This window comes from Neoarius graeffei, chromosome 17 (assembly GCF_027579695.1).
Source record: "Neoarius graeffei isolate fNeoGra1 chromosome 17, fNeoGra1.pri, whole genome shotgun sequence".
Lineage (NCBI taxonomy): Eukaryota > Metazoa > Chordata > Actinopteri > Siluriformes > Ariidae > Neoarius > Neoarius graeffei.
In genome coordinates, this window is record NC_083585.1 from 37,229,369 (window position 1) to 37,253,470 (window position 24,102).

The 24,102-nt window shown below is 41.3% G+C and overlaps 1 protein-coding gene across 4 annotated transcripts in view; it reads right to left on the bottom strand.

The window, feature by feature from the left end:
* Positions 1-16,904, bottom strand: part of tenm4 (teneurin transmembrane protein 4) — a 353,388-nt gene extending 336,484 nt beyond the window's left edge. For 2 of the 4 annotated variants that reach the window (XM_060944153.1, XM_060944154.1), the window contains exon 1: positions 16,682-16,904. In XM_060944153.1, coding sequence (XP_060800136.1) covers positions 16,682-16,904 — 223 coding nt within the window. Of the gene's footprint in view, positions 1-3,686; positions 3,695-5,111; positions 5,385-16,681 lie in introns of all 4 variants that reach the window. The other 2 variants (XM_060944152.1, XM_060944151.1) reach the window with 2 other exon arrangements.
* Between the last annotated feature and the right edge of the window lie 7,198 nt (positions 16,905-24,102).

Consider the following 24,102-nt stretch of genomic DNA (forward strand, 5'->3'; position numbering starts at 1 on the left):
TTCGAGCCCCGTGGCTGGCGAGGGCCTTTCTGTGCGGAGTTTGCATGTTCTCCCCGTGTCCGCGTGGGTTTCCTCCGGGTGCTCCGGTTTCCCCCACAGTCCAAAGACATGCAGGTTAGGTTAACTGGTGACTCTAAATTGACCGTAGGTGTGAATGTGAGTGTGAATGGTTGTCTGTGTCTATGTGTCAGCTCTGTGATGACCTGGCGACTTGTCCAGGGTGTACCCCGCCTTTCGCCCATAGTCAGCTGGGATAGGCTCCAGCTTGCCTGCGACCCTGTAGAACAGGATAAAGCGGCTACAGATAATGAGATGAGATGAGACGAACAACCGACGCCACGCCATGGCAATAGCTCTCATCACCCTATGGCCAGATGAGATAATAATCACAAATAGTTCTGGTAAAAAGGAGACGTGTTAAAGAAACAAGCTTGTCTAAAATATAACGCTAATTGAAAGTTGAGGGTGGTGTAGTGGTTAGCACTGTTGCCTCACAGCAAGAAGGTTCTGGGTTCGAGCCCAGTAAGATACTACAGAAATAAACACATTTCATATTATCAGTCCATGTGTGAATCTTGTAGTTTGTATCGGAGTGAGGACATGAGTCTACATAAACTACCTCTCTTTTTAGAGCCAAGGGGTCAATTTCACAGCTGAATGATTTTTATGCTTATACATAATAATGCAAGGGGCGGCACGGTGGTGTAGTGGTTAGCACTGTCGCCTCACAGCAAGAAGGTTCTGGGTTCAAGCCCAGTGGCTGATGAGGACCTTTCTGTGTGGAGCTTGCATGTTCTCCCCGTGTCTGCGTGGGTTTCCTCCGGGTGCTCCGGTTTCCCCCAAAGACATGTAGGTTCGGCTAATTGGTGGCTCTAAAGTGAGTGTGAATGGTTGTTTGTCTATAGCTGTGTTCACATATACCGGTACGAAAGTGGTATAACTGTATCGATACAAAGTATACCGGTACAGTTTAGTGCATCTGTCCACACTAGTGAGAAATGTTTGCGGTTTTCTTTCACGGTAGTTGAAATGCGCGTGCGCGAAATGTTTCCGTGGTTACCGAGTAACTTCCTTCCGAGAATATGGCAGATGAAACAACGTGTGTGTGCTTTTTGTTGTCAGTGTACAGTCTGTATTTCTGGTGGTCATTTATTCAGTCGAATCGTATAAAACGCGCGAGGCAGTTGAGAAAGAAACAAAGAAAACGAATCTCCTGTTCCAACTGTTCCTGGCATCGCTCGTCTCCGCAAAGCTCCAACAAACACATAACTTCGTCTTTGCTCCATGTAGCTCCACGGTCGTTTTGAGCCATTTTGACATTTTATTTACAGCTGGAAAGCGCGTGCGTATTGTATTGTATGAATAACCCGGAAGAAGTAGGAATGGTTCATTGCGCTTGTGCATTCTATTTGTATCGATACAGAACCGCTTCATCTGTCCACACTACAGCGAAGCACTACAGTACCGATACTGTACCGGTACGAAACCCATACATTTGTGGGTTTCGTACCGATACAGTTATACCGCTACAGTACCGGTATAGTTGCTAGTGTGGACAGGTGTTGCGGTACGAAAGTAGTATCGTATCAGTACAAAATCCCTAGTGTGGACAGGGTATACGTGTCAGCCTGGTGACTTGTCCAGGGTGTACCCCGCCTCTCGCCCATATTCAGCTGGGATAGGCTCCAGCTTGGCCGCGACCCTGTACAGGATAAGCGGTTATGGATAATGAATGGATGGATGGGATTGAAAGTGTTTATAATAAGATTATTTTGAATATTAAATGATTACATTTCTGGTATGTTCTTACAGCAATAAATCCAGCAATAGTACCTGATTAGCATTTTTCTGCTGGGCCCTTCGTATGACATGACTGAAAATCGGCCAAAAAAAAAAAAAAACAACCACCCACGACTCATATTTTGTATATTATCTATACCTACACATTGTCTTAAAAGGGTAAATATATACAGCAGGTTCTGTGCACAAACAAGCAATGCACAGTTTATATCCCTGAATTTGATATGTTTATACAACCCCGATTCCAAAAAAGTTGGGACAAAGTACAAATTGTAAATAAAAACGGAATGCAATAATTTACAAATCTCAAAAACTGATATTGTATTCACAATAGAACATAGACAACATATCAAATGTCAAAAGTGAGACATTTTGAAATTTCATGCCAAATATTGGCTCATTTGAAATTTCATGACAGCAACACATCTCAAAAAAGTTGGGACAGGGGCAATAAGAGGCTGGAAAAGTTAAAGGTACAAAAAAGGAACAGCTGGAGGACCAAATTGCAACTCATTAGGTCAATTGGCAATAGGTCATTAACATGACTGGGTATCAAAAGAGCATCTTGGAGTGGCAGCGGCTCTCAGAAGTAAAGATGGGAAGAGGATCACCAATCCCCCTAATTCTGCCCCGACAAATAGTGGAGCAATATCAGAAAGGAGTTCGACAGTGTAAAATTGCAAAGAGTTTGAACATATCCTCATCTACAGTGCATAATATCATCAAAAGATTCAGAGAATCTGGAAGAATCTCTGTGAGTAAGGGTCAAGGCCGGAAAACCATACTGGGTGCCCGTGATCTTTGGGCCCTTAGACAGCACTGCATCACATACAGGCATGCTTCTGTATTGGAAAACACAAAATGGGCTCAGGAATATTTCCAGAGAACATTATCTATGAACACAATTCACCATGCCATCTGCCGTTGCCAGCTAAAACTCTGTAGTTCAAAGAAGAAGCCGTATCTAAACATGATCCACAAGGGCAGACGTCTTCTCTGGGCCAAGGCTCATTTAAAATGGACTGTGGCAAAGTGGAAAACTGTTCTGTGGTCAGACGAATCAAAATTTGAAGTTCTTTATGGAAATCAGGGATGCCGTGTCATTTGGACTAAAGAGGAGAAGGACGACCCAAGTTGTAATCAGCGCTCAGTTCAGAAGCCTGCATCTCTGATGGTATGGGGTTGCATTAGTGCGTGTGGCATGGGCAGCTTACACATCTGGAAAGACACCATCAATGCTGAAAGGTATATCCAGGTTCTAGAGCAACATATGCTCCCATCCAGACGACGTCTCTTTCAGGGAAGACCTTGCATTTTCCAACATGACAATGCCAAACCACATACTGCATCAATTACAGCATCATGGCTGTGTAGAAGAAGGGTCCGGGTACTGAACTGGCCAGCCTGCAGTCCAGATCTTTCACCCATAGAAAACATTTGGCGCATCATAAAACGGAAGATACGACAAAAAAGACCTAAGACAGTTGAGCAACTAGAATCCTACATTAGACAAGAATGGGTTAACATTCCTATCCCTAAACTTGAGCAACTTGTCTCCTCAGTCCCCAGACGTTTACAGGCTGTTGTAAAGAGAAAAGGGGATGTCTCACAGTGGTAAACATGGCCTTGTCCCAACTTTTTTGAGATGTGTTGTTGTCATGAAATTTAAAATCACCTAATTTTTCTCTTTAAATTATACATTTTCTCAGGTTAAACATTTGATATGTCATCTATGTTCTATTCTGAATAAAATATGGAATTTTGAAACTTCCACATCATTGCATTCCGTTTGTATTTACAATTTGTACTTTGTCCCAACTTTTTTGGAATCGGGGTTGTAGAAATCGATAGTTGGAATAAGTGTCAGTGTAAGAGTCTTATTTCACAGCATGGTCTATGATACTCTGAATTAAACTCAACTCTGTAACGAGGAAAACAGACAATGTTTACAAAGCATTTCACAGCAAGATGTCTATCCTGGCCATATAATTGTACTCATTAGGACAGAAGACACAATATGTGATTCCTGATTCAGCACTCGTCCTTCAACACTCGATTTGTCTTGCATGATGAGGTCGTATATAACAACCACCATTATCATTTCAGTTCACTCCTCAGACTGACACTGCGTTACTTATCGTAATCACATGCATCCACCTGAAGAAGAGCAACCCCCATTCAATCCATTCGAAACTGAGCTTTTCTGATTGACTCCATATCATGCAGCGTTTCTGATTGACTCCCCATCATGCAACTTTTCTTCCAGATTGCGTGTGTCTCCCTGTGCTCGTCTGCCCGCTGCAAGCTTAATCAGGATCCGCACTTGACATGTTTCATGGCGACGTGCACAGTGACCTTCCATGCAAGCAAAGAGACTCATTGGGCCCTTGAGGGTAATTTAGAAGCACCGAGCCTCTACAAGACAGACCGATCATGGCTGCCTAGGCTATCTGGGGCACCTGCCACCTGTTAGCTATGCTGCATCCCAGTGTACACACAGCCAAAATCATTACTGCCAATCACCGAGATGGGATGGTATTTACAAACAAGAACAACAACAATAAAATCACAGTGACTTAAACAGGACAACTGAATTCACAAATTCATTCAGCCTTGGGTGAGATGAGGATTTAAGGGTAGAAAATGTGTTCTTTCCAGTAAGCCCTGAGCCTCAGGCTAACTTCTGAGCAAACGTCGTGATAAAACATTCAGCGCGGCAGGATGGCCGAGGTAGAAATATCCAGAAACAATTATGAGAGCACAGATTCATTCCCTTGTCCAATTTGTTTCGTAGCTGCCACAGCCTGTGACACTCCAGAGTGGATAAACCCACAGCCACGTGACTCAGTGTCACTGCTAGCACCAGGAAACACACACCCAGATGACAGAATACACAATGCACAACTATCCACACAGCCCTGAAATACACTCGGGACCAAATTGAAATTAAAACTATATCATCAATAAACATGATATAAACCTTGGTCAACCAGATTCGTCTTGTAGAAAATAGTCGAAAGGGTTTGTTTGTTCCTGTCATGAGATTTTTCAATCAAAATGCAAAGTGGGAGGAAAAATTATGACCGCTCCACAACTGGCATAAAAAGGGTGCATTTATGAATGCTTGTTATAACCAAGAGCCAAGCTGAATTATTTTGCACAGCTCTTCATTTCCATAAGAGCTCCAGGTTCAAAGCGCCACCAGTTCTAAAGGGAAAACTACAATGGAGCCAAATAGGCTTCTTAAAAGCTTATTACTGTGGAACACAGAGCATCCAGCATGTAGAAAGAGAAGGAGACTGAACACTCACCGTTCTCCGTGTTTTCGTGCTCCGTGTCCGTCAGGGTGAGGTTGGAGTTAGCTCTGCTGGACAGACATGAGCTGCGGCCTGACTTGGTGTTTCCTCGTCCCCACAGTCGGACGGCGTGCTCTGGGGACACAATCCCGTCTGTCTCGGTGTCTGCGTCTGAGCCTACGCTGAGAGAGTAGTCACGGTGTGGCATTGCCATGTCTGAGCGGTACGCCACCATGCGAGGAGCCATGTGCTCACCAAAGCCCAGGTCTCGCAGGGAAAATTCTCCTCCTAAAAACCAAGAATCAAGTGTCAACTGTCTATCGGCGCATACACAATTTATCCCCACGAACTGCCAGGCTCCAACAGAATGACATTCCTCACTCTCCACCGACTGTAGATTCCCTTTCAATTAGTTTCACTGTTGTTACCGAACAATTCATCTGAGTTATGCTTGTGTCACACACTGGCATTTCAGCCTTGTGTACCGTATGTACGACGTATCAAGATACGTGGCAGTAAGAAAGGAACGTCAGCTTACGTAGCTAATACTTGAGGATGCGTAACATGCTCTCCTTGTACACCAAGGTGTGGCGTATTTTTAAGTCCGCACTTAAAAATCCATAGCACATATGTAGCAGCTTTGATACGTCGCACATACATCACGTGTACGCCGTAAAAATGAAAGCTATGCAGCGAGAAAGTTGCTCAAACACCTATTATGCCGTGCGAACACTTTAGTTGACATGTGTCTGATGAAGGTGGCACTGGGGCTGGCTGGGTGGATGTGGCTGATGTCTTCCCTCTTCCCGTGCCCTTCTTGGGTCCTGACTTCTTCGCTGGCATGATGCTTTTTTGACTGTGACGAATGACAACAAACGCAGCATGAACGCCGCAGGTATGCAGCAGCAACGTCACACGTAAGAACGAAACGCCACGCCACGCTAACGAAACGGTTAAGCCACGGCAACGCATCATAGGCCATGCATACGCCTCAGTACGCCATAACTTTACGCCCCTTGAACCCCATACAAACCCTAGATATGCCACAGTAGCGCCACACATACTCCGTGTACGTCACAGGACTTTAATTTTGGACAAAATATGCCTCGTTTGACCCACACGTCGCTTATGTGGCAAAATACTAGACAGTGTGACACAAGCATTACTGAATAGTACACATTTAAGATGAAGTTTAGAGTTTGACGAGATGCTATGTGATGCTAAGTGCTACAGAAAACGATGTGCATTTCTGTCTAGCCATTAATGAATTGAGCAATAACACAAAATGAACAAACTGGAACTTCACTGAAAATAGAAAAATACAAGTACTGTAGCTTGGAGGGTTGACATTTCATGCCCATGGCAACTGCATCTACAGGCACTACAATATGGAGTACTTGAACTTTGCCAACTTTGAAAAACGATGTCTAATTAGCATTCACTTTCCACCAGCTTTTCAACACATTTTATTTCTACCTCACTATGTGGGTACTTAATATCCACTTGAACTGTAGTGTCCAAGTGCTAAACAGGGAGTGATTTAAATCCTTACTAATTTGAAAAGTTCCCATTTATGCAGTAGCACTTTAGAACACCTACACTTCACTCTGGCAAAAAAAAAAAGGAAAAAGAAAATAAAAACCTACTCTGCAACAAAGGAATATTAATATGGACTGGAGCACATAAGAGTAAAACAATAATAGTTGATACATTAACCATTCAACCATGCTGATGGGATTTAACAGTAACACGTACAAAATTACAACATTTACGACAAGATTTATTTCATGATTAGAGAATAATAGCATTTATTCTATCCACATTCACTGGATATGAGCAATTGCACGCTCTGATTGCCCACTCTACTACTAGGCTATCAGCTCATATACCGTGAGTAGAGGAAAACAAAATGGCGGAGCACATCAAGTCAGATATCACTTTGTTATTAACTATTTAAAGGGGAACTGAAGTCATTTTTAAACTTGCTTTATTTCTTAATTAACGTGCTATTCAATTATGTTTCGGTTTTAGTAACCTTATATCGTGACTCATATTGGCAACTAATTGCAATTAAATATTATACTTATCGGCCTGTTCGGTTTTTAGCCATGTTGAATTTAGTTCGTTTGGTCCACGGCAGGTGTCGCTTATCTGCGCGATCTTCACGAGACTTCGAAACGTGAAGTGTCAGCCAGGTGTCAGTGCCGCCATTTTGAAAACTGTTTTCCAAACGAAATATTGCACAAAAATGAGTTTAAATGACGATTACTACCTAATTTTTTCAAGCTTTCCTGATTGCTAAGCAAAACTTTCAACTTGATTACATCAGTATTTGAAAGAGGGCGCGCGCGTCTTTTGACAACGTTGGCAGATGTTGGTCATTTTGATTTCCGCTGTACATTTTACTTCCGTCCTACGATGTCTTACACAGGTCTCAACGAATCTTGTTTACGGCCATTGCTTTGACATATGGACTGAGATATTACAGAGCATATTTCAAACACTCATAACTTGCTATAGCAGTCAAGTCAAGTCAAGTTTATTTGTATAGCGCTTTTAACAATAAACTGCAGTGACAAAATAGCTACCAAAATGCATTCCTATATTTAATAAAATGAGATAAATACTGTAGAATTTTGATAATAAAATTTGCCCTCAGTTCTCCTTTAAAAGAAACAGAAATAGCTGAATAAAAGAATATAGTTCCCCCCCCATATGTCCTGTTCTACACTCCAGCCCAGTCGGTGGCAGCGATGCACATTTAAGTTGGTTTGCCAACTGTCAAAAAAAACCTAAAGAAGAAGAAGAAAATGGCAGAGTGTGTCGCGGAACCCATAGATTTAGGCCCTGTTTACATTATTTCGAATCAGCGGATCATCAGATTAACGTTTTTAAAACGATTCGCGTACACACACAAAATTTCTGTGCCCGCAACAAAACCGTTCCCCGTGCACACAGCAACGCCAATACACGGATACGCTAATCACATGACTAATTAGACGGCACGTCACATGATCCCAGTGCATATCGGGCATGCGCAAGTCACTCACCACTTGCAAGCACACAAAGTGTGTGAAAGATTGAGTGAGCGAGTGAGAGAGAGAGAGTGAGCAAGAGATTGTGAGAGAGAGAAAGAGAGAGCAAGCGAGTGAGAGAGTGTGAGAGAGCATAAGAATCAAAATTTGAAGTTCTTTATGGAAATCAGGGACGCCGTGTCATTGGGACTAAAGAGGAGAAGGTTTTTCAGCAGTCGCGTCACATGACCAACGTGGCATGACCAACGCCAGCGAATCAGGAAGGTGGATGTCACAGTGACGCTGTCCAATGACGACGTCAGCTAGAGCTCAGCACTGCGTATCCTCGTTCCTCAATGTTTACACGGCACCGGATCACATACATACTGGGTTGAATACGTGGGCCCTGGCGGATTCAAACTGTTCCGCCTGTGGAGTCGTTTCCCAGCGTTTTAATGTGCATGGACAGTGCATCCGCAACGAAAACGATACGGATACGGTCTAATGTAAACACCACCTAGATTCCTCACCACGTATTCCAGAACGTCCGCACAGGGCAGCCATCTTACCACAGACAAGGGGTATGAAGACTTACGCAAGCACAGCACAGCCCAGCACTCACATTATGATTTACAGGAAATCAAAGTACTGACTTTGATGACAAGATGATGTGTGTGTCTGTGTGTGTTTTAATTGTAGATGTTTATATCAGTATGTTTAGTTTCATTTTAACTGCACATTGGAGCCTAGTCAAATGAAATTTCAATCTTCTGTGCTAACATATATTGACTTTGACATGATTATCAGCTTTGAGTGTTCTTTTTGTAAATGTAAAGATATCTTTTTATCCTTGGAAGTATAACCACATGTGATTAATTAAATGCTTTTTTTGTCACAAACTACCGTGAGTCGCTGTCACTGTTTTATACTATTACTTACTCGGGCAGTGCATTTGTTATTATGCTATGATGTGAGTTTACATTTGTTATTATGCTATGATGTGAGTTTACATTTGTTATTATGCTATGATGTGAGTGCATTGGGTTTTTGAGGTGGATGAAGTATTTCTGAAGTTTCAGAAGTGAGTAAGCTGTTTATTTAACTTTAGCTTCTCCTACGGCATGCATCCTGTCTTACAGTCTGTAGTATAGACCCCTTTCACTGACGTCACCTGAAACCGGAAGTAAACAGACCCTGCGCCATTTTGGAAGACCAACAAACTCGTGATAACGGCAGCGGTATGTGAACCCACGAGAATAAAGTGGAGTGGCAAACGACTTAAACAAACAAATCTGAGCTGTTTTATTTATGATTTATTGGCCCAACAGTAGACTTGAAAGAAACCTGTGTGAGACTTGGCAAAAAACTGTGGATATAATGGATAAGTCTGTGCATGATCTGCGGACACTTTGAGGTAAGCAAACGCAAGAAATTCAGATTTAAAACATGCTAAATTGGCCTCAAGTTGATAACTGTATGAGGAGCAAGCCTCCCAGACTTCTACAATTTAATAATAATAATAAAAATGATAATAATAATAATTTAGGATGGTTTGGGGCTTGCTCTCCCTCCTATTATATAAATAAAGCATAGTTGTTGTGTAGGCATATATCATAAATACATATGTATAATTTGGATAAATTAACCTAAATTATGGATACCTTAATAGTAACAAAAAGTATTAATTTTTCAACTGAAAAGATATATTATTAAAAGATAAATATCAACAAGATTACCTTGGCCATAACTATGTGTAGGTTATTCTTAATAACAGCTGTAATATCACGAACCAAGCCACTAACAACATAATTGTAAGCCTGTAGCCCTTTGTAGGCCTTCAAGTCACCAGCAGTGTAGGCACTGGGTGTAAACAACAAATAGTTTACAATGTCTGGGTAGCAAACAGATGGCAGAATTGGTGTCCGGTCCTCCTTATGTATCTGACACGGAGAAATAATATAAATCGTGCTGCCTACCAGATTACAGTCGTCTGTTTTATTGTATCAGTACTAGTATCACTTACTATACTCATCAGTCATAGATTAGTCCAGTACAACATGACCAGCTTGCTTTTTTTCCATTTGACTGTCGCAAGTTTTTTCAGGCTGGTACAGTCAAAAATTGAAAAAAGTTTTGGCCTACTAAACTAGTCATCGATTCTACTAGTGTATTAATTGGAGTCGACATGAAAACGTTAGGTAAAAACTTTAAACCAGTACAATCTCTTCTTCAAAGTTTCACCAAATGGTTTTATTTATGCAGTTTAAAGCTCATAATACTGTATAACTTTGGTCGAATAAAAACACGGAGCAAAAACATGGCTGAATCCTGAATGACTCCTATTTGTTTAAATAGGGGACTACATAGGCGGCAGAATGTAGTTTCTTTTTCCCTGCCATGGAAGCGCACTTGTATACCGAGCAGGAAAGCAATTTGCATTACAGCCGTGAGGCGGCTCGGCTCGGTTTTCCCTTTCGGGCGCTCTCGTTTTCTGTTAGAATTTGGTAAAAATATATATATATATATTATTTACCAGCTTACCGGGTCCATTAACATAAATCTGACAGCTGACAAGGTCGGGATATAAATGAACTTTTGCGTTAAACTGTGTGCTTGGATTCACATAATTTTTTCTGAGTCTTATCATATGGGTCAAACCCATCAATCACAGCCAGTTTCTCCACATACCGTGCCCTTTCTGCAGCTGGTAATGTACTCACATAACCCGAATTATCATCCATCGTGTCACTTTACTCTCGCTCGTACTTTGTTTTATATTGTGAGTGCATGTACTTGGTCTTCCAATATGGCGCCTAACAAAATCTCGCGGCGCGGTGACGTCATGTGAAAGGGGTCTATATTTCGCCAAGCTATGCGTATTTTTTTAAAACATAAAATGATTATTCATCATTAATATCATAAATACATACTTCCGTTTGTTTTTTTTTATATAACAAACCAAACCGTTTGAATATCGATTGAAATTTGAGGAAGTTACGGTCATCTGAAAAGTACATATCGCTACCAACACAATGTAATGGGTAAGCCAGCTGTCTGAGGTAAGATGGCCGCCATGTGCGGACGTTCGACTTCGTTGACGGGCAACGGGGACGAGGCATCTAGTCTTCTATGTAAATCTATGGCGGAACCAACCAAGGAGGAAATAAAAACTCTCCTCGAAAACAAACCCCCCCAAAAATACAAAAAAGCAACAAAATATGGAATAAAAGTATTTGATGGTAAGAACAAATCTTTTCTATTTTTCAAGAATTATTATTATAGCATTTTTCACAAATTGCTCCGGTCATTTCGCCGGTTTGTTTCCGTTCTAAGCGGAAGTGATTTTGTCAGAAGTTTTTATTTATCGAATTTGCAAAAAATAAAAATAAATAATGCTCTGTTTCTCAAAATCCAGTGAATGTGGATAGAATAAAACAGTTATTCCACTCAATCTCGCCGTGCATGGCTTATAGCGCATTTACAACTCAATTTCGTGGAATAACTGTTAAATATATTTTCAGACCCTGTGTCCGAAATCGCTCCCTACTCACTATATAGGGCACTATATAGTGAGCACGCCATTTTGCAGTGCTGTCCGAAACGATAGTGAGGATTATTTGCACCCTATATAGTGAACTCAAAGTATCCCACAATGCATCACAAAAAGTAGTGTACAACCGATGGTCACTAACCAAGCAAATATCTACACCATCATGCATTGCGGTCGCGCTGAAAGAAATCAAATTAAAAGTCTCAAATTTGATTTAATAAAAGGCAGTGAGAAAGAAGAAAGTATTCAGCCTTGATTTAAAAGAACTGAAAGATGCAGGTACTTTGTATTTCTTAATGTGGGAAATGCACTCAGTATAATATGGATTTATCACAAAAATACATGCATGTATTTATTATTTTGAAAAACCCACCAGCCGACTGATCTGGAATGTTTTAATTGTGCGACAGTAATGACGTAAAAAACGGCGTGACGGAGTAGTGTCCGAAAGAGGTTTTTTTTTTTTCATTTTACCAATGAGCTCACTATATAGTCCTCTATAGTAATTCCCTATATAGGGAGTAGTGAATGAGTGAGCGATTTCGGACACAGGGATAGTTTTCGCAAGATTACACAAATTTTATATAGCATTCATTATTCTTGTCATATCGCCCCGTGTTGTTCTAAAAAGCAGAAAGACGTCTAACTCACTCAACTGGTGATCCATATTGATAATTGGCTCTATATGTGTATTATTACACTACTATTATTCTTATAACACTGACATAAAATTAAATGAAATCAACAGAAACTAATTCAACTGTTAATTGCAATTATGTGTACAACAATTAATCATTATCTTGACAGCTCTCGTGTCACCTTGCTTCCACAAAACTCTTTCCAGAACCAGCTCGGTGTATTAGGCAGGCAATATAGATTGAGCAAATTACATAGAACATAACAGCAAATTATTCATTTGTGATATATCTCTAGTAACCATGACAGCAGTTAGATCAAAGTTCTATATTTGCACCAAAACCAACTACTTGTTGGATAAAGTACATGATTTCAGAGTCAGGTCTGATTAAGCATGACAGCATGTGCTGTAAGGCCAAAAAAAAAAATGTGTGTGTTTCCGGTTACGTAGATTTCAAAACTAGGGTCGGTAGGCAGGCATTTTTTTTTTTTCAAGGTGGCTGCCATAACCTATATTTAGACAGGAATAATTTCACAAAATATAATGAATTTCTTTGCAGGTCACCTGAGTTACCACCTTCTGATGAATCTGATGCAGCATGAGACACCTTTTAACATGAATTTTTCTGTAAATATAACAGCTCAATACACCATGAGAGAGAGAGAGAGCAGCCCCGCCCCTCTCTGCTCCCTGAGTGCAGCTCGTCGCCTTGGTAACGGTGCAGGGAAAAGACACAATATAACAAGCAAAGAGCGCTTTTTTTCAGAGTTCCCTCTCCTCGAACAACGCTGATTTACACGGAAATGGAAGGAGCTATTCACAAAATTCTTTCACACTGAGTGCTACAAGGCTCCCATGAACACATAAATGTAATTTTTTTTGTCCCTAGTGTAAAAAATGTGGACACTAGAGCGAGTTAAAAACAAGTGACTTCTGATTTTGCAGTAAAAGCGCTGCCACGTTTATAATGTGAGTCTATGGGAGAGCGCGGCTGTCCTCTCCTTACTTTCAGGCTTCTCATTCAAAAACTGTAAATCCTATCGCTCAGGGAGACACTTGTCTTGATTCACACAATGTGTGACTACAACTTTTGAGAAAATTGTGGCTGAGAAAACAGTTTAAATGAGAAAGTTAGAGCTTTTTTTTTTTCAAGCTGCCTCCACTCTAAACTCCTGAGCGCCACTGGTGTGTAACGCCATAGACCCCCATTATAAAGTCTGAATTTCTCCAGATGTGCTCATGGTGTTTGATCTGTGACTGATCAAAAAGTATAGAACCTAGCAAAAAAGTTGAATGCCAGATCCACACAGGAGAATTTTGTCTCCGTTTTAAAGTTTGAATCATGTCTCTAGGTGAAAGACAAAATAAGCGTTCTCTCTGCTTCTGTTCCCTCCGCCGGCCCCGACACACTACTGCCTCCGCCGAATGCGCGCGCACACCGCATGTCGGGGCCGCGGATGAGTTCCTCCCCTGATCAACGAAGTCGGCGGGGAATTTGTGGTTATTATCGGTACAAACGGCGCGAATCACAACTTAAATGAGTGCGGTTCAGTTTGACATTATTGTCAGTCCGTTAGATAAACATTTAATTTTATTAAAATCGAAAATTAATATTTAGAGCCTGTGGGCTACAAAAATAATAGTCATTAAAGTAGCCGGCTGGACTTAATTGTGCAGTCGGCTGTATGGCCGGCAGCCGGCGCTTGTGGAAAGCCCTGATTTTCCCAGTGAGTGACAAAAACTTCCGGTTCACGCGGTTGGGTTATATGTAAAAGTCGCGACTGGGAAAAAAACGAAAAAAAAGTTTAGGGTCGGGCGGTACGGATTAGGGTTGGTCGGGTAACCGGAAACACACTTTTTTTTTTTTTTTGGCCTAATAAGAAAATAATTAAAAACAAGGTCAGGTCTGGGGCATCATGGCTCAGGTGGATAAGGTGCTATACCATAAATCTGGGGACCTGGGTTCGATTCCGGCCCAAGGTCATTTCCTGATCCCTCCCTGTCTCTCTCTTCTGCTCATTTCCTGTCTCTACACTGTCCTATCCAATAATAAAGGTGAAAAAAGCCCAAAAAAAATCTTTAAAAAAAAAAAGGTCGGGTCATGGTGGGTTACTGTTACCACCCGAAGTTTGATTACTTTTCAATAACAGCACTTCCCAAAGTGTTTTATTCCTTTCACACCACAGCAAATTTGCCAATATAAGAATAACATATTGTACAATTTACCTGTACATTCAGTAGTTACATTTAACATGACACGCCCATGAAACTACTTCATTCCTGTTATCGCATAACTGCGATAAACAGTTTTTCCCTCACCAGCCTATTTTTCTCTCTCTTGAAGTTAAAAACAAACGCAGCTTAAAGACTTTCCTGTGTTGGAAATGTAAAGTTATGCCGCCTTACAGCAAACTTCACCAAATCAACAATCATAACATTTTTACTTGTGTTCATGGGAAACCTTTACCATACAAGTCCATGTTTAAGTTGTCGCTATGGAAACAATAACGCATTCATAAACATGTGTTTTCCTTGGCGTCAGAACTACTTGCTTCTTCTTCGTCCAGCATTGTTGCCAGGTCAGGGTCCATGTGGACCCTATTGATCCACAGGTCATATTAATTGAAGCATATGATGCCCTTCCTGCCACAACCCTCCCATTTTTGGGCTTGGGAAACAAACATTCACACCTATGGGCAATTTAGAGTAGCCAGTTAACGTAACTGCATGTCTTTGGACTGTAGGGGAAACCGGAGCACCCGGAGGAAACCCGCACAGACATGGGGAGAACGTACAAACTCCACAGAGAAAGGCCCCTGTTGGTCACTGGGGTTGAACCCTCTTGCTATGAGGCAACAGTGCTAACCACTACACCACCGTGCCGCCCACTGAACTTCCCAAAAGCCTCTTAATGATAAGAGCATCTTCACTAGGAGAGTGTTCACTGTGCTGCTCGCTCGACCATTTAACCATGATCTTTGTGCTACGATGCTTTTGGGAAACTCGGCACTACTTGCTATCATGGAAAATGAACCAACATCTTCTGACCAATCAGATTTTACTTACTGATTGATTTCAATTTTTTTTTTTTAAACAGATGTTAAGCTTGGGGCGGCACGGTGGTGTAGTGGTTAGCGCTCTCGCCTCATAGCAAGAAGGTCCGGGTTCGAGCCCCGTGGCCGACGAGGGCCTTTCTGTGCGGAGTTTGCATGTTCTCCCCGTGGGTTTCCTCCGGGTGCTCCGGTTTCCCCCACAGTCCAAATACATGCAGGTTAGGTTAACTGGTGACTCTAAATTGACCGTAGGTGTGAATGTGAGTGTGAATGGTTGTCTGTGTCTATGTGTCAGCCCTGTGATGACCTGGCGACTTATCCAGGGTGTACCCCGTCTTTCGCCCGTAGTCAGCTGGGATAGGCTCCAGCTTGCCTGCGACCCTGTAGAACAGGATAAAGCGGCTAGACATAATGAGATGAGACGTTAAGCTCCATTCTGGAAAGATTTGTGTTTTCTAACACCAAACTCAGCCTATGCAGCCTTTGGTAATTAGCTGATGAGCTGAAACACTGTAGGTGTGTTAAATGGGCTACGATGCTAAACTCCACAGTGCTGTGGCCTTCCAGGATTGAAGTCTGACACCCCTGCATTAGAAGGTCATAAAAGACATCGGTAGATTGGCATTGGCATTCACTCCAGCCGCTCGCATTAAGCTCCTGCTGGGCTAATGGCAGGGCTACAATGCAGCCTTTTATCTATTTATGTTTAGATGCTGCATTTTTCTTAATGACTGAAAGTGAATCTAATGAAGAGCAAACCAAATCTTCACAACGTTTTCTCCCATAATCGCTTGAATGTGATCCGTTTGTGAAGCATATCTCAGGGATGCAGTTCCTATCTCACAAAACCTGCAGATACTTATGGAGCTTTTCATGTTAACGCCTGAATGTAACAGATATCTACTTCAGTGTGAGCTGGAAAAAAGAGAGAGAGAGAAAAGAATGATCTGAAAACCAAGGTGACTCTACGACTTAAAATTTCATCAAAAGGAAATGGATGTATAAATGATACACGGGTTCATCCTGACACACATCAGCGAGATCTAATGAGTATGACCTGGCAATGGTGAATTAATTAGACTTTAGCTGTTGAACCAGATTGTATGGGTATATGCCAGCACCGTCATTATTTTCATCAACTTTGTAAACAACCTCTGAATGAGATCACATTATTACTTGCCTATGACATGTTAGCGTAATATGCTGAAGTAGCAGAATATCCACTTTTCTCTTTGAAATGTCTTTTTAAGCTTAAGTTTCTGTCTATCTGTCCAACCACCTTGGAGCACTGTAATTAGTTTAAGCCTCAGGACCTTTTCTTTAGCCCCTACCTTGCCTGCTGAACTCGTCCACTTCATGGTGCACTACATCTTTGACGCGTGTGCCGTAGGCCACTCGGGTGTCCTGCTCAAAGGCTTTGAGGGTTTCGCTGGAGCTGTAGGATTTGGGCTTGAGCTTGCCATCCTCACTGTCGGCTGAAGAGCTGGTGTAGCGGCGCTCTGTGTCCCGCCGTGCCGTCAGAGAGCGGTACGGTCTGCGTTCCTTCACTTCCATCATGAGCTTTTCTTAATTCTCCACATCAAAGGGGATGGAGCTGGTTTAGCCCCTGCAATTCTAAAACAGGAAATGATATGGGGTTATCAGTGTAGTGTGCTTTTATTCTTTAGACATGCTGTGATGATGCTTTGGGTCTGCACTTAATTCAAATGACTCATGTGGCTCAGTAATGTGTATTTCGAAGTGAGAAATGGAGTTTCAGTGTGACAGTTTTCTCGGCTCCAATCTGAACCTTTTCATTTTTGTTCTGTGCCATTGTAAAAATATAACGCAGTTAAAGATTTATTGATGAAGGTTAAAAAGAAAGCATAATATCTTGCAATTGCTACCAATAGTTTATGCCTTGGTCTTTGGAAAGCTGTATACATTAGTTTTTAAGGTATCTTAAATATATTATTATTATTATTATTATTATTATTAGTAGTAGTAGTAGTAGTAGTAGTATCATTAGTAGTTACAGTAGCAGTAGTTTCATTAACACAACAGTATATAATTACTACACAGAATTAGTATTAATACAACAAATGGATTTATAGTATTGAGGATCTTGCTTTATATCAGTGTTTCTCAAGCACTGCACCCTCGAGTGGGCTGCAATTTTTTTTCAAGTTGAAGCTAATTTTTACTCGTAGTAGGGTAGGGTACAATTGCTGGGTTGCATCCGAGGTCACATTAAGCTACGGTCACACTACAGCTCACGATGCTTTGCAGTGGGTTACCGATGAAAATGAGGCATTTTGGTGGTGATGCATGGCGATATACCGTACACGTGAGTTAAAAGTTGTGGTCACACAGCATACGAACACTTGACTGTCACACTGTCACGCACTTGAGTTTGACGCAGCTCGAGCGGCCGTGCTCGCTCATGGAGCATGCTGTGCGCACGCTTGGGACCCAGTCGTTATGGGAAACACCTGATACTGATTTGAGCACGATCAGCACAAGCAGATATGGACGCTGTTTTCACAGAGGCTTTGTGAAGTGTCATCATTATCACGTTTGTTTCTAGCCATGTTTATAACACTGTTTTATTCTGCTTGAAAATTCTGTTTTCTGTTTTGCTTTCGTTTTTGTAAATATCACACCTGCGAATAAACACTCTTCCTGCACTTAGATCCATCTCTCGCCGTCTATCTTGTAGTGGCCTCATCCCCAGATCTTTAACCCAGCCACATATAAAAAGTCGTACGCCTCCATGCTCTTCCAGGTTTTCATGTGTTTGTCCGTGTAGAACGATGTCTGCAACACCAGGTAGTTTGAGATGTCGGGGAACTCAACGGATGGATAATTTTCCAACTTGTAGGAAAAATCCTTCTTTGTTAGCGTGTAAGGATCTAATCCCATTGAGTGGTTTCTATACCCACTTCTTTTGAGTGTACTTATTGGTTTTAATAACTTGCTTGTTTGCTGAACACAAACATGGTAATAAGTTCTTGTGTTAATGGACCAGACTCCACTTTTGGATCATTAATCCCTTTTGACTGAGAATGCCCTGCATGCATGGTTTGGCTTCTGGCACATCCATACAGTTTTAAATACAATACCTACAATTAAAAACAGTTTGTTTTTACTGCATTTATTTAATTCCTGGGCTCCCATCTGTAACAGGGAGTGATGCTGCATCCCATTAATACACTTTACAGTAGATTATTAGATTCTAAAAGAATAGATGAGCCAAAATAACTGGGGATCTTTTTTAAGGGGCCCTGACTTGTTACAAGTATGAATAGGTGGGCCTTATAGTAGAAAAGGTTGAGAACCCCTGCTTTAGATGACCCTCAGTATTGTGTGTTGTGTGATGGACTGGCGACCTGTCTGGAGTGTGCCCCGCCTCTCACCTGACGTCAGCTGGGTTTGGCTCCAGCTTCCCCGCGACCCACAATGCATAGGTGGTATCGAAAATTAAATGAAAATGAAACTACAAATGGAAAAAATATAAGTTTAAGTATTAGTATTAGTTGTAATAGTAGTTGCAGTAGTAGTAATAGGAGTAATGAGAATGATACGAGAAGAAGATAGTCTTCATTGTCAAGTGCAAAAGTATGTAAAACTCTTTCATATGCGTCTTTCCTTTCCTTTGTAATCCTGCTGAATATCCTAGACAACAGGTCAAATGTGATAGCAACACCCCTAGAGTACAGAGGGTTAAGGGTCTTGCTGAAGGGTCCAACAGTCCCGGGTCTTGAACTTCTGACCTTCTGATCAGAAGTTCCTTAACCATGGAGCCAGCACTTCCCCAATAGTACCAATAATAACAGTAACAGTAGTAGTAAAAACACTAGTAGCAGTAATAATAGTAGTAGTAATAGGGGTAGTGGTGTTATTTCTTTTAACACTCCCATCGTTTTTACGTCTCTGGTAAAGGTAATATCCTAAACATGGCTCGAGAATCCTGTAAAAAAGGAAGAGAAGTTTCACATTCTTTTTCTTTCAGTGCTTTCAGACAAAAGCAAATTCATCCACTCAAATTTTTGTGCCATTTCATGTCATTGATAAGTCTGTATGTGGTAAGATTAAGCAAACTCAAACAATGCTGTGCTTTAAGTTTAGATGATCCTCCGCTTGGCGTTTATCCCTCTTCCAACCCAAACCTCCACTGCAGCATTTATGTGGCTTTGATAAAAACACAGAAACACCCAGCCCAGGCAGCCAGTGAAATTCATTTTGATAAAATACAGCGCAACAAATCTTGTGACCATAAACTTTATGGTTTGAGTCCTGTCACAAATACCTCTCACCCCACCCATTCCATTTTTCCTCCCCTTTTTTATGAGCGGCAGAGAGAAATGTTGCACTTACAGCTGCTTTTTAAGTAGCAGGTGTCTGTCCATGATCAAGAGCAATACTGCTACACATCAACTCCAATCAGAAACAGAAAATCCATAGTGGTGATCACTGGCAAGACGCAACTATAAAATCCAGAAAATCTATCAAATATGGAAGAGAATTAAAGCAATTACTAATATATGTGGAAAAAAATTCCATGCTGATTACTCCATGTATTCACTATGTGTGTAATATGCTAATCTTTTGTATATTTTTTATCACATTTTATGTCTCATCTCATCTCATTATCTCTAGCCGCTTTATCCTTCTACAGGGTCACAGGCAAGCTGGAGCCTATCCCAGCTGACTACGGGCGAAAGGCGGGGTACACCCTGGACAAGTCGCCAGGTCATCACAGGGCTGACACATAGACACAGACAACCATTCACACTCACACCTACGGTCAATTTAGAGTCACCAGTTAACCTAACCTGCATGTCTTTGGACTGTGGGGGAAACCGGAGCACCCGGAGGAAACCCACGGGGAGAACGTGCAAACTCCGCACAGAAAGGCCCTCGCCGGCCACGGGGCTCGAACCCGGACCGTCTTGCTGTGAGGCGACAGCGCTAACCACTACACCACCGTGCCGCCCACATTTTATGTATTTGTATTTAATATTATATAAGAGGAAGCCATGACCTAATGGTTAGAGAAACAGCTTTGGGGCCAAAAGGTTGCTGGTTCGATTCCCTAGACCAGCAGGACTGACTTAAGTGCCCTTGAGCAAGGCACCTAACCCTCAACCGCTCTGGCAAGAGTGGTGGCATACCTTGTGTCTGATTAGCCAAAGAAAAACTGATGATGTGATTATCAGTTCCGGCATTGAACCCGACCAACTGAACTGAACTGAACTGTAGTATTTCAGGGAAGGAACACTCTGTCCTGTGAAGTGAAAAGGACCTGAGAAACCTCTGGATGAAGATTCTTAACCAAACTTCAACACTGAGAAGATGTCAGGTGTGTTGTAATGGAAGCTTGCCATGCAACAGTTTGCATGCTAATGTAATTGTGCAATATAAAGTAGCTGGAGGTGCAAGTGAAAACAAAATGGCTGTGGCTCTGAGATGAATTGCTTGGCTTTAGCAATGAAATGGTGCCTTGGTGAGCTTATGGGTGTGCACAGCGATTTATAGGGCTCCCTATTCTCCCCCAGCAGGTAATCACATGGTATTGTGTGACCATGAACAGGCTTGGAGCATGTCGATGTGGATTTATAAAGTTGATTAGAGGCTGGGTCATTGTTTTCTCTGGGGCTTGGTTAAAGTGAAGAGATTTCCCCACTTGATTCGTTTAATTTGCTTCAGTCAAGCTCTCTGCAAATTCAGGCCTCCAAATCAAGTGTGTCATGCAGCACAGGGGTGAATTATCTGGATTCAGCCGAGACTCGTACTTGTTCTATGGGCTGGAGGATGCTGCTTTAAATGGGTAGTAAACTGATTCACTATCTTATGAGTTTTCTCTGGATTGCAGCTTTGTAACTGGTGATCATCAACAGTATCATAATTCAGAGCAGCAGTACGGTTTATGAGTGCGGGTAAACATCTACAAAATTAAGGAGTGTAAATCTGCTCGTACTGCAACCAAAAAAAAAACCTTCCACCAACAGTATTCTCTGATAACAATTCACAACATACAAGTAGATGAGTATAAAGATCTTTAAGCCTAGTATACTATAAATGTACTGAGTTAGATTTGCAGTCCACAGTAAACTAGACATAACCCCCTCCTTCTATAGGTTCTTTATTGTCAAGCCCATTGTGGCGGCGGGGTCACCTTTTGTATGGACTGACAGCTAAAAAGATGGTTGTGATTAATGGCTGGGAGACCTCGGAGCACAGACCTCAGTCATTGACAAAAACAGCCTTTCTCTTAAAGACCCGAGGGAGCCCTTCAGCTGCTGATTCTGCATTGAAGGGTCTCTTGCGTCTGGGTTACTAATTTTTCAACATTTAATGAAGGTTTTCGGGCCTACGCTAATGTATTTAAGGCCTTGTATTGAAGTTTGGGGGTTGTTTACATGCATTGTCTTAATTCCAAGAGAGTTGGCCTCAGAGAAACATCCTCAATGCCCTTGCGCATATGCCTTCATGTTGTTGTTGGATGGCTGGTATGTCTAAGGTTGTACCTTTAAGGCCATGGGAAAGCGATCTGTTCTTTTCAATAAAGCAACTGGCATAACAAACACTATGACAGCTGGTGCTTAGTGCAAATATATAGATTTGAAAGCAGAGCTGTGACTGACTGGCATGTTGCTGTTAAGAATTTAAGCTCAGGTTAGCTGAAAAACTAAGGGAACATTCACACGTTTGTTTTTCTTTGATAGAACATTTGGTGATATGAATAAACTGAAGGGGGGGGGGGGAAGGAGACGCATCTGTTTTTATCCAATCTCTGGAGTTCAGCGGCAGCTAAAAACAGGATGCCAAGAATCTGAAAGCTTTGGATTTATGCTCTGTTGTACGAGCCGTGTAAAATAATAGAGTATGACTGACAGAAGATATGTAAAGGAAAGTTAACTTATCTGCAGCAAGTGTCGAAAATATGAAAATAGTTTACTGCATCAACATCACATTCATTGCTATTTCACATTTACTTTGTCATTCAAAAAAAAAAAAAATCCTGATGCAATGTCGACATAAGCAAGTGTTAAACTGTATGCCTACGCTGTTTAAGTAACTGTTGTCCCCAGAGGCAAATTACACCTTATTATCCCACCTGGTGAGTTTACTTTAAAACTTTTGGGTGTCCACAATAGAGGGTATTAAAATGTTGTCGAAAAAGTATATTTTGCGGTCTGCTTTTTGTCCCGAGGTTTTTTCTGTCCCTGTAATTTTATATATATATATATATATATATATATATATATATATATATATATATACACTACCATTCAAAAGTTTGGGGTCACTTTGAAATGTCCTTATTTTTGAAAGAAAAGCACTAATGAAGATCAATGAAGATCACTTTAAACTAATCAGAAATCCACTCTATACATTGCTAATGTGCTAAATGACTATTCTAGCTGCAAATGTCTGGTTTTTGGTGCAATATCTCCATAGGTGTATAGAGGCCCATTTCCAGCAACTCTCACTCCAGTGTTCTAATGGTACAATGTGTTTGCTCATTGCCTCAGAAGGCTAATGGATGATTAGAAAACCCTTGTACAATCATGTTAGCACAGCTGAAAACAGTTGAGCTCTTTAGAGAAGCTATAAAACTGACCTTCCTTTGAGCAGATTGAGTTTCTGGAGCATCACATTTGTGGGGTCGATTAAATGCTCAAAATGGCCAGAAAAATGTCTTGACTATATTTTCTATTCATTTTACAACTTATGGTGGTAAATAAAAGTGTGACTTTTCATGGAAAACACAAAATTGTCTGGGTGACCCCAAACTTTTGAACGGTAGTATATCAGAAACACAGTATATCAGAATATTAAATATAGTTTATATAATGATACCCCATTCATGTTTCTTTTCGTTAAAAAAGCTGATTGGTTAAGTTCTAAAAAAACACTTCTACAACCTTCTCCTCCTGCACAAACACACCAACCATCAGGGTGCTGAGTTCCATACGGAGAAAACGTATTCATCTCTGAGTCGCTGCTCAACACTGGGACAGAGTGTTTGAGAAATGATGCACCTTCTGTACCCCCAACCAAACACTGCGAAGAGGGACGACTGGTCCAGGTTTCATTGAAAAGCACATCCTGTGTTCCAGGACCTGCAGTGTTAGCATCAATCTGTAGACTCGGTCTCAAAATGTGGGTACAACTCGCTGTATACAATAAGGTTGATAAAGTATACTGTATAATCAGTACCAGTCAAAAATTTGGACACCCCTACTCATTCATAGATTTTTCTGTATTTTGACTATTTTCTACATTGTAGAACAATACTGAAGACATCAAAACTATGAAATAACATATGGAATTATATGACAAATAGAAAAGTGTTTAAAACCCCCCAAAATGCTTCATATTTTAGATTCTTCAAAGTAAGCATGGTTTACCCTGATGTCGCTTTGCACGCTATTAGCATTATCTTAACCAGCTTCATGAGGTAGTCACCTGGAATGCTTTTCAATTAACAGGTGCCTTGTCAAAAGTTATTTAGTGCAATTTCTTGCCTTCTTAATGCATTTGAGATCAAACAGTAAATAGTCTCATCTCATTATCTCTAGCCGCTTTATCCTTCTACAGGGTCGCAGGCAAGCTGGAGCCTATCCCAGCTGACTATGGGCAAAAGGCGGGGTACACCCTGGACAAGTTGCCAGGTCATCACAGGACTGACACATAGACATAGACAACCATTCACACTCACATTCACACCTACGGTCAATTTAGAGTTACCAGTTAACCTAACCTG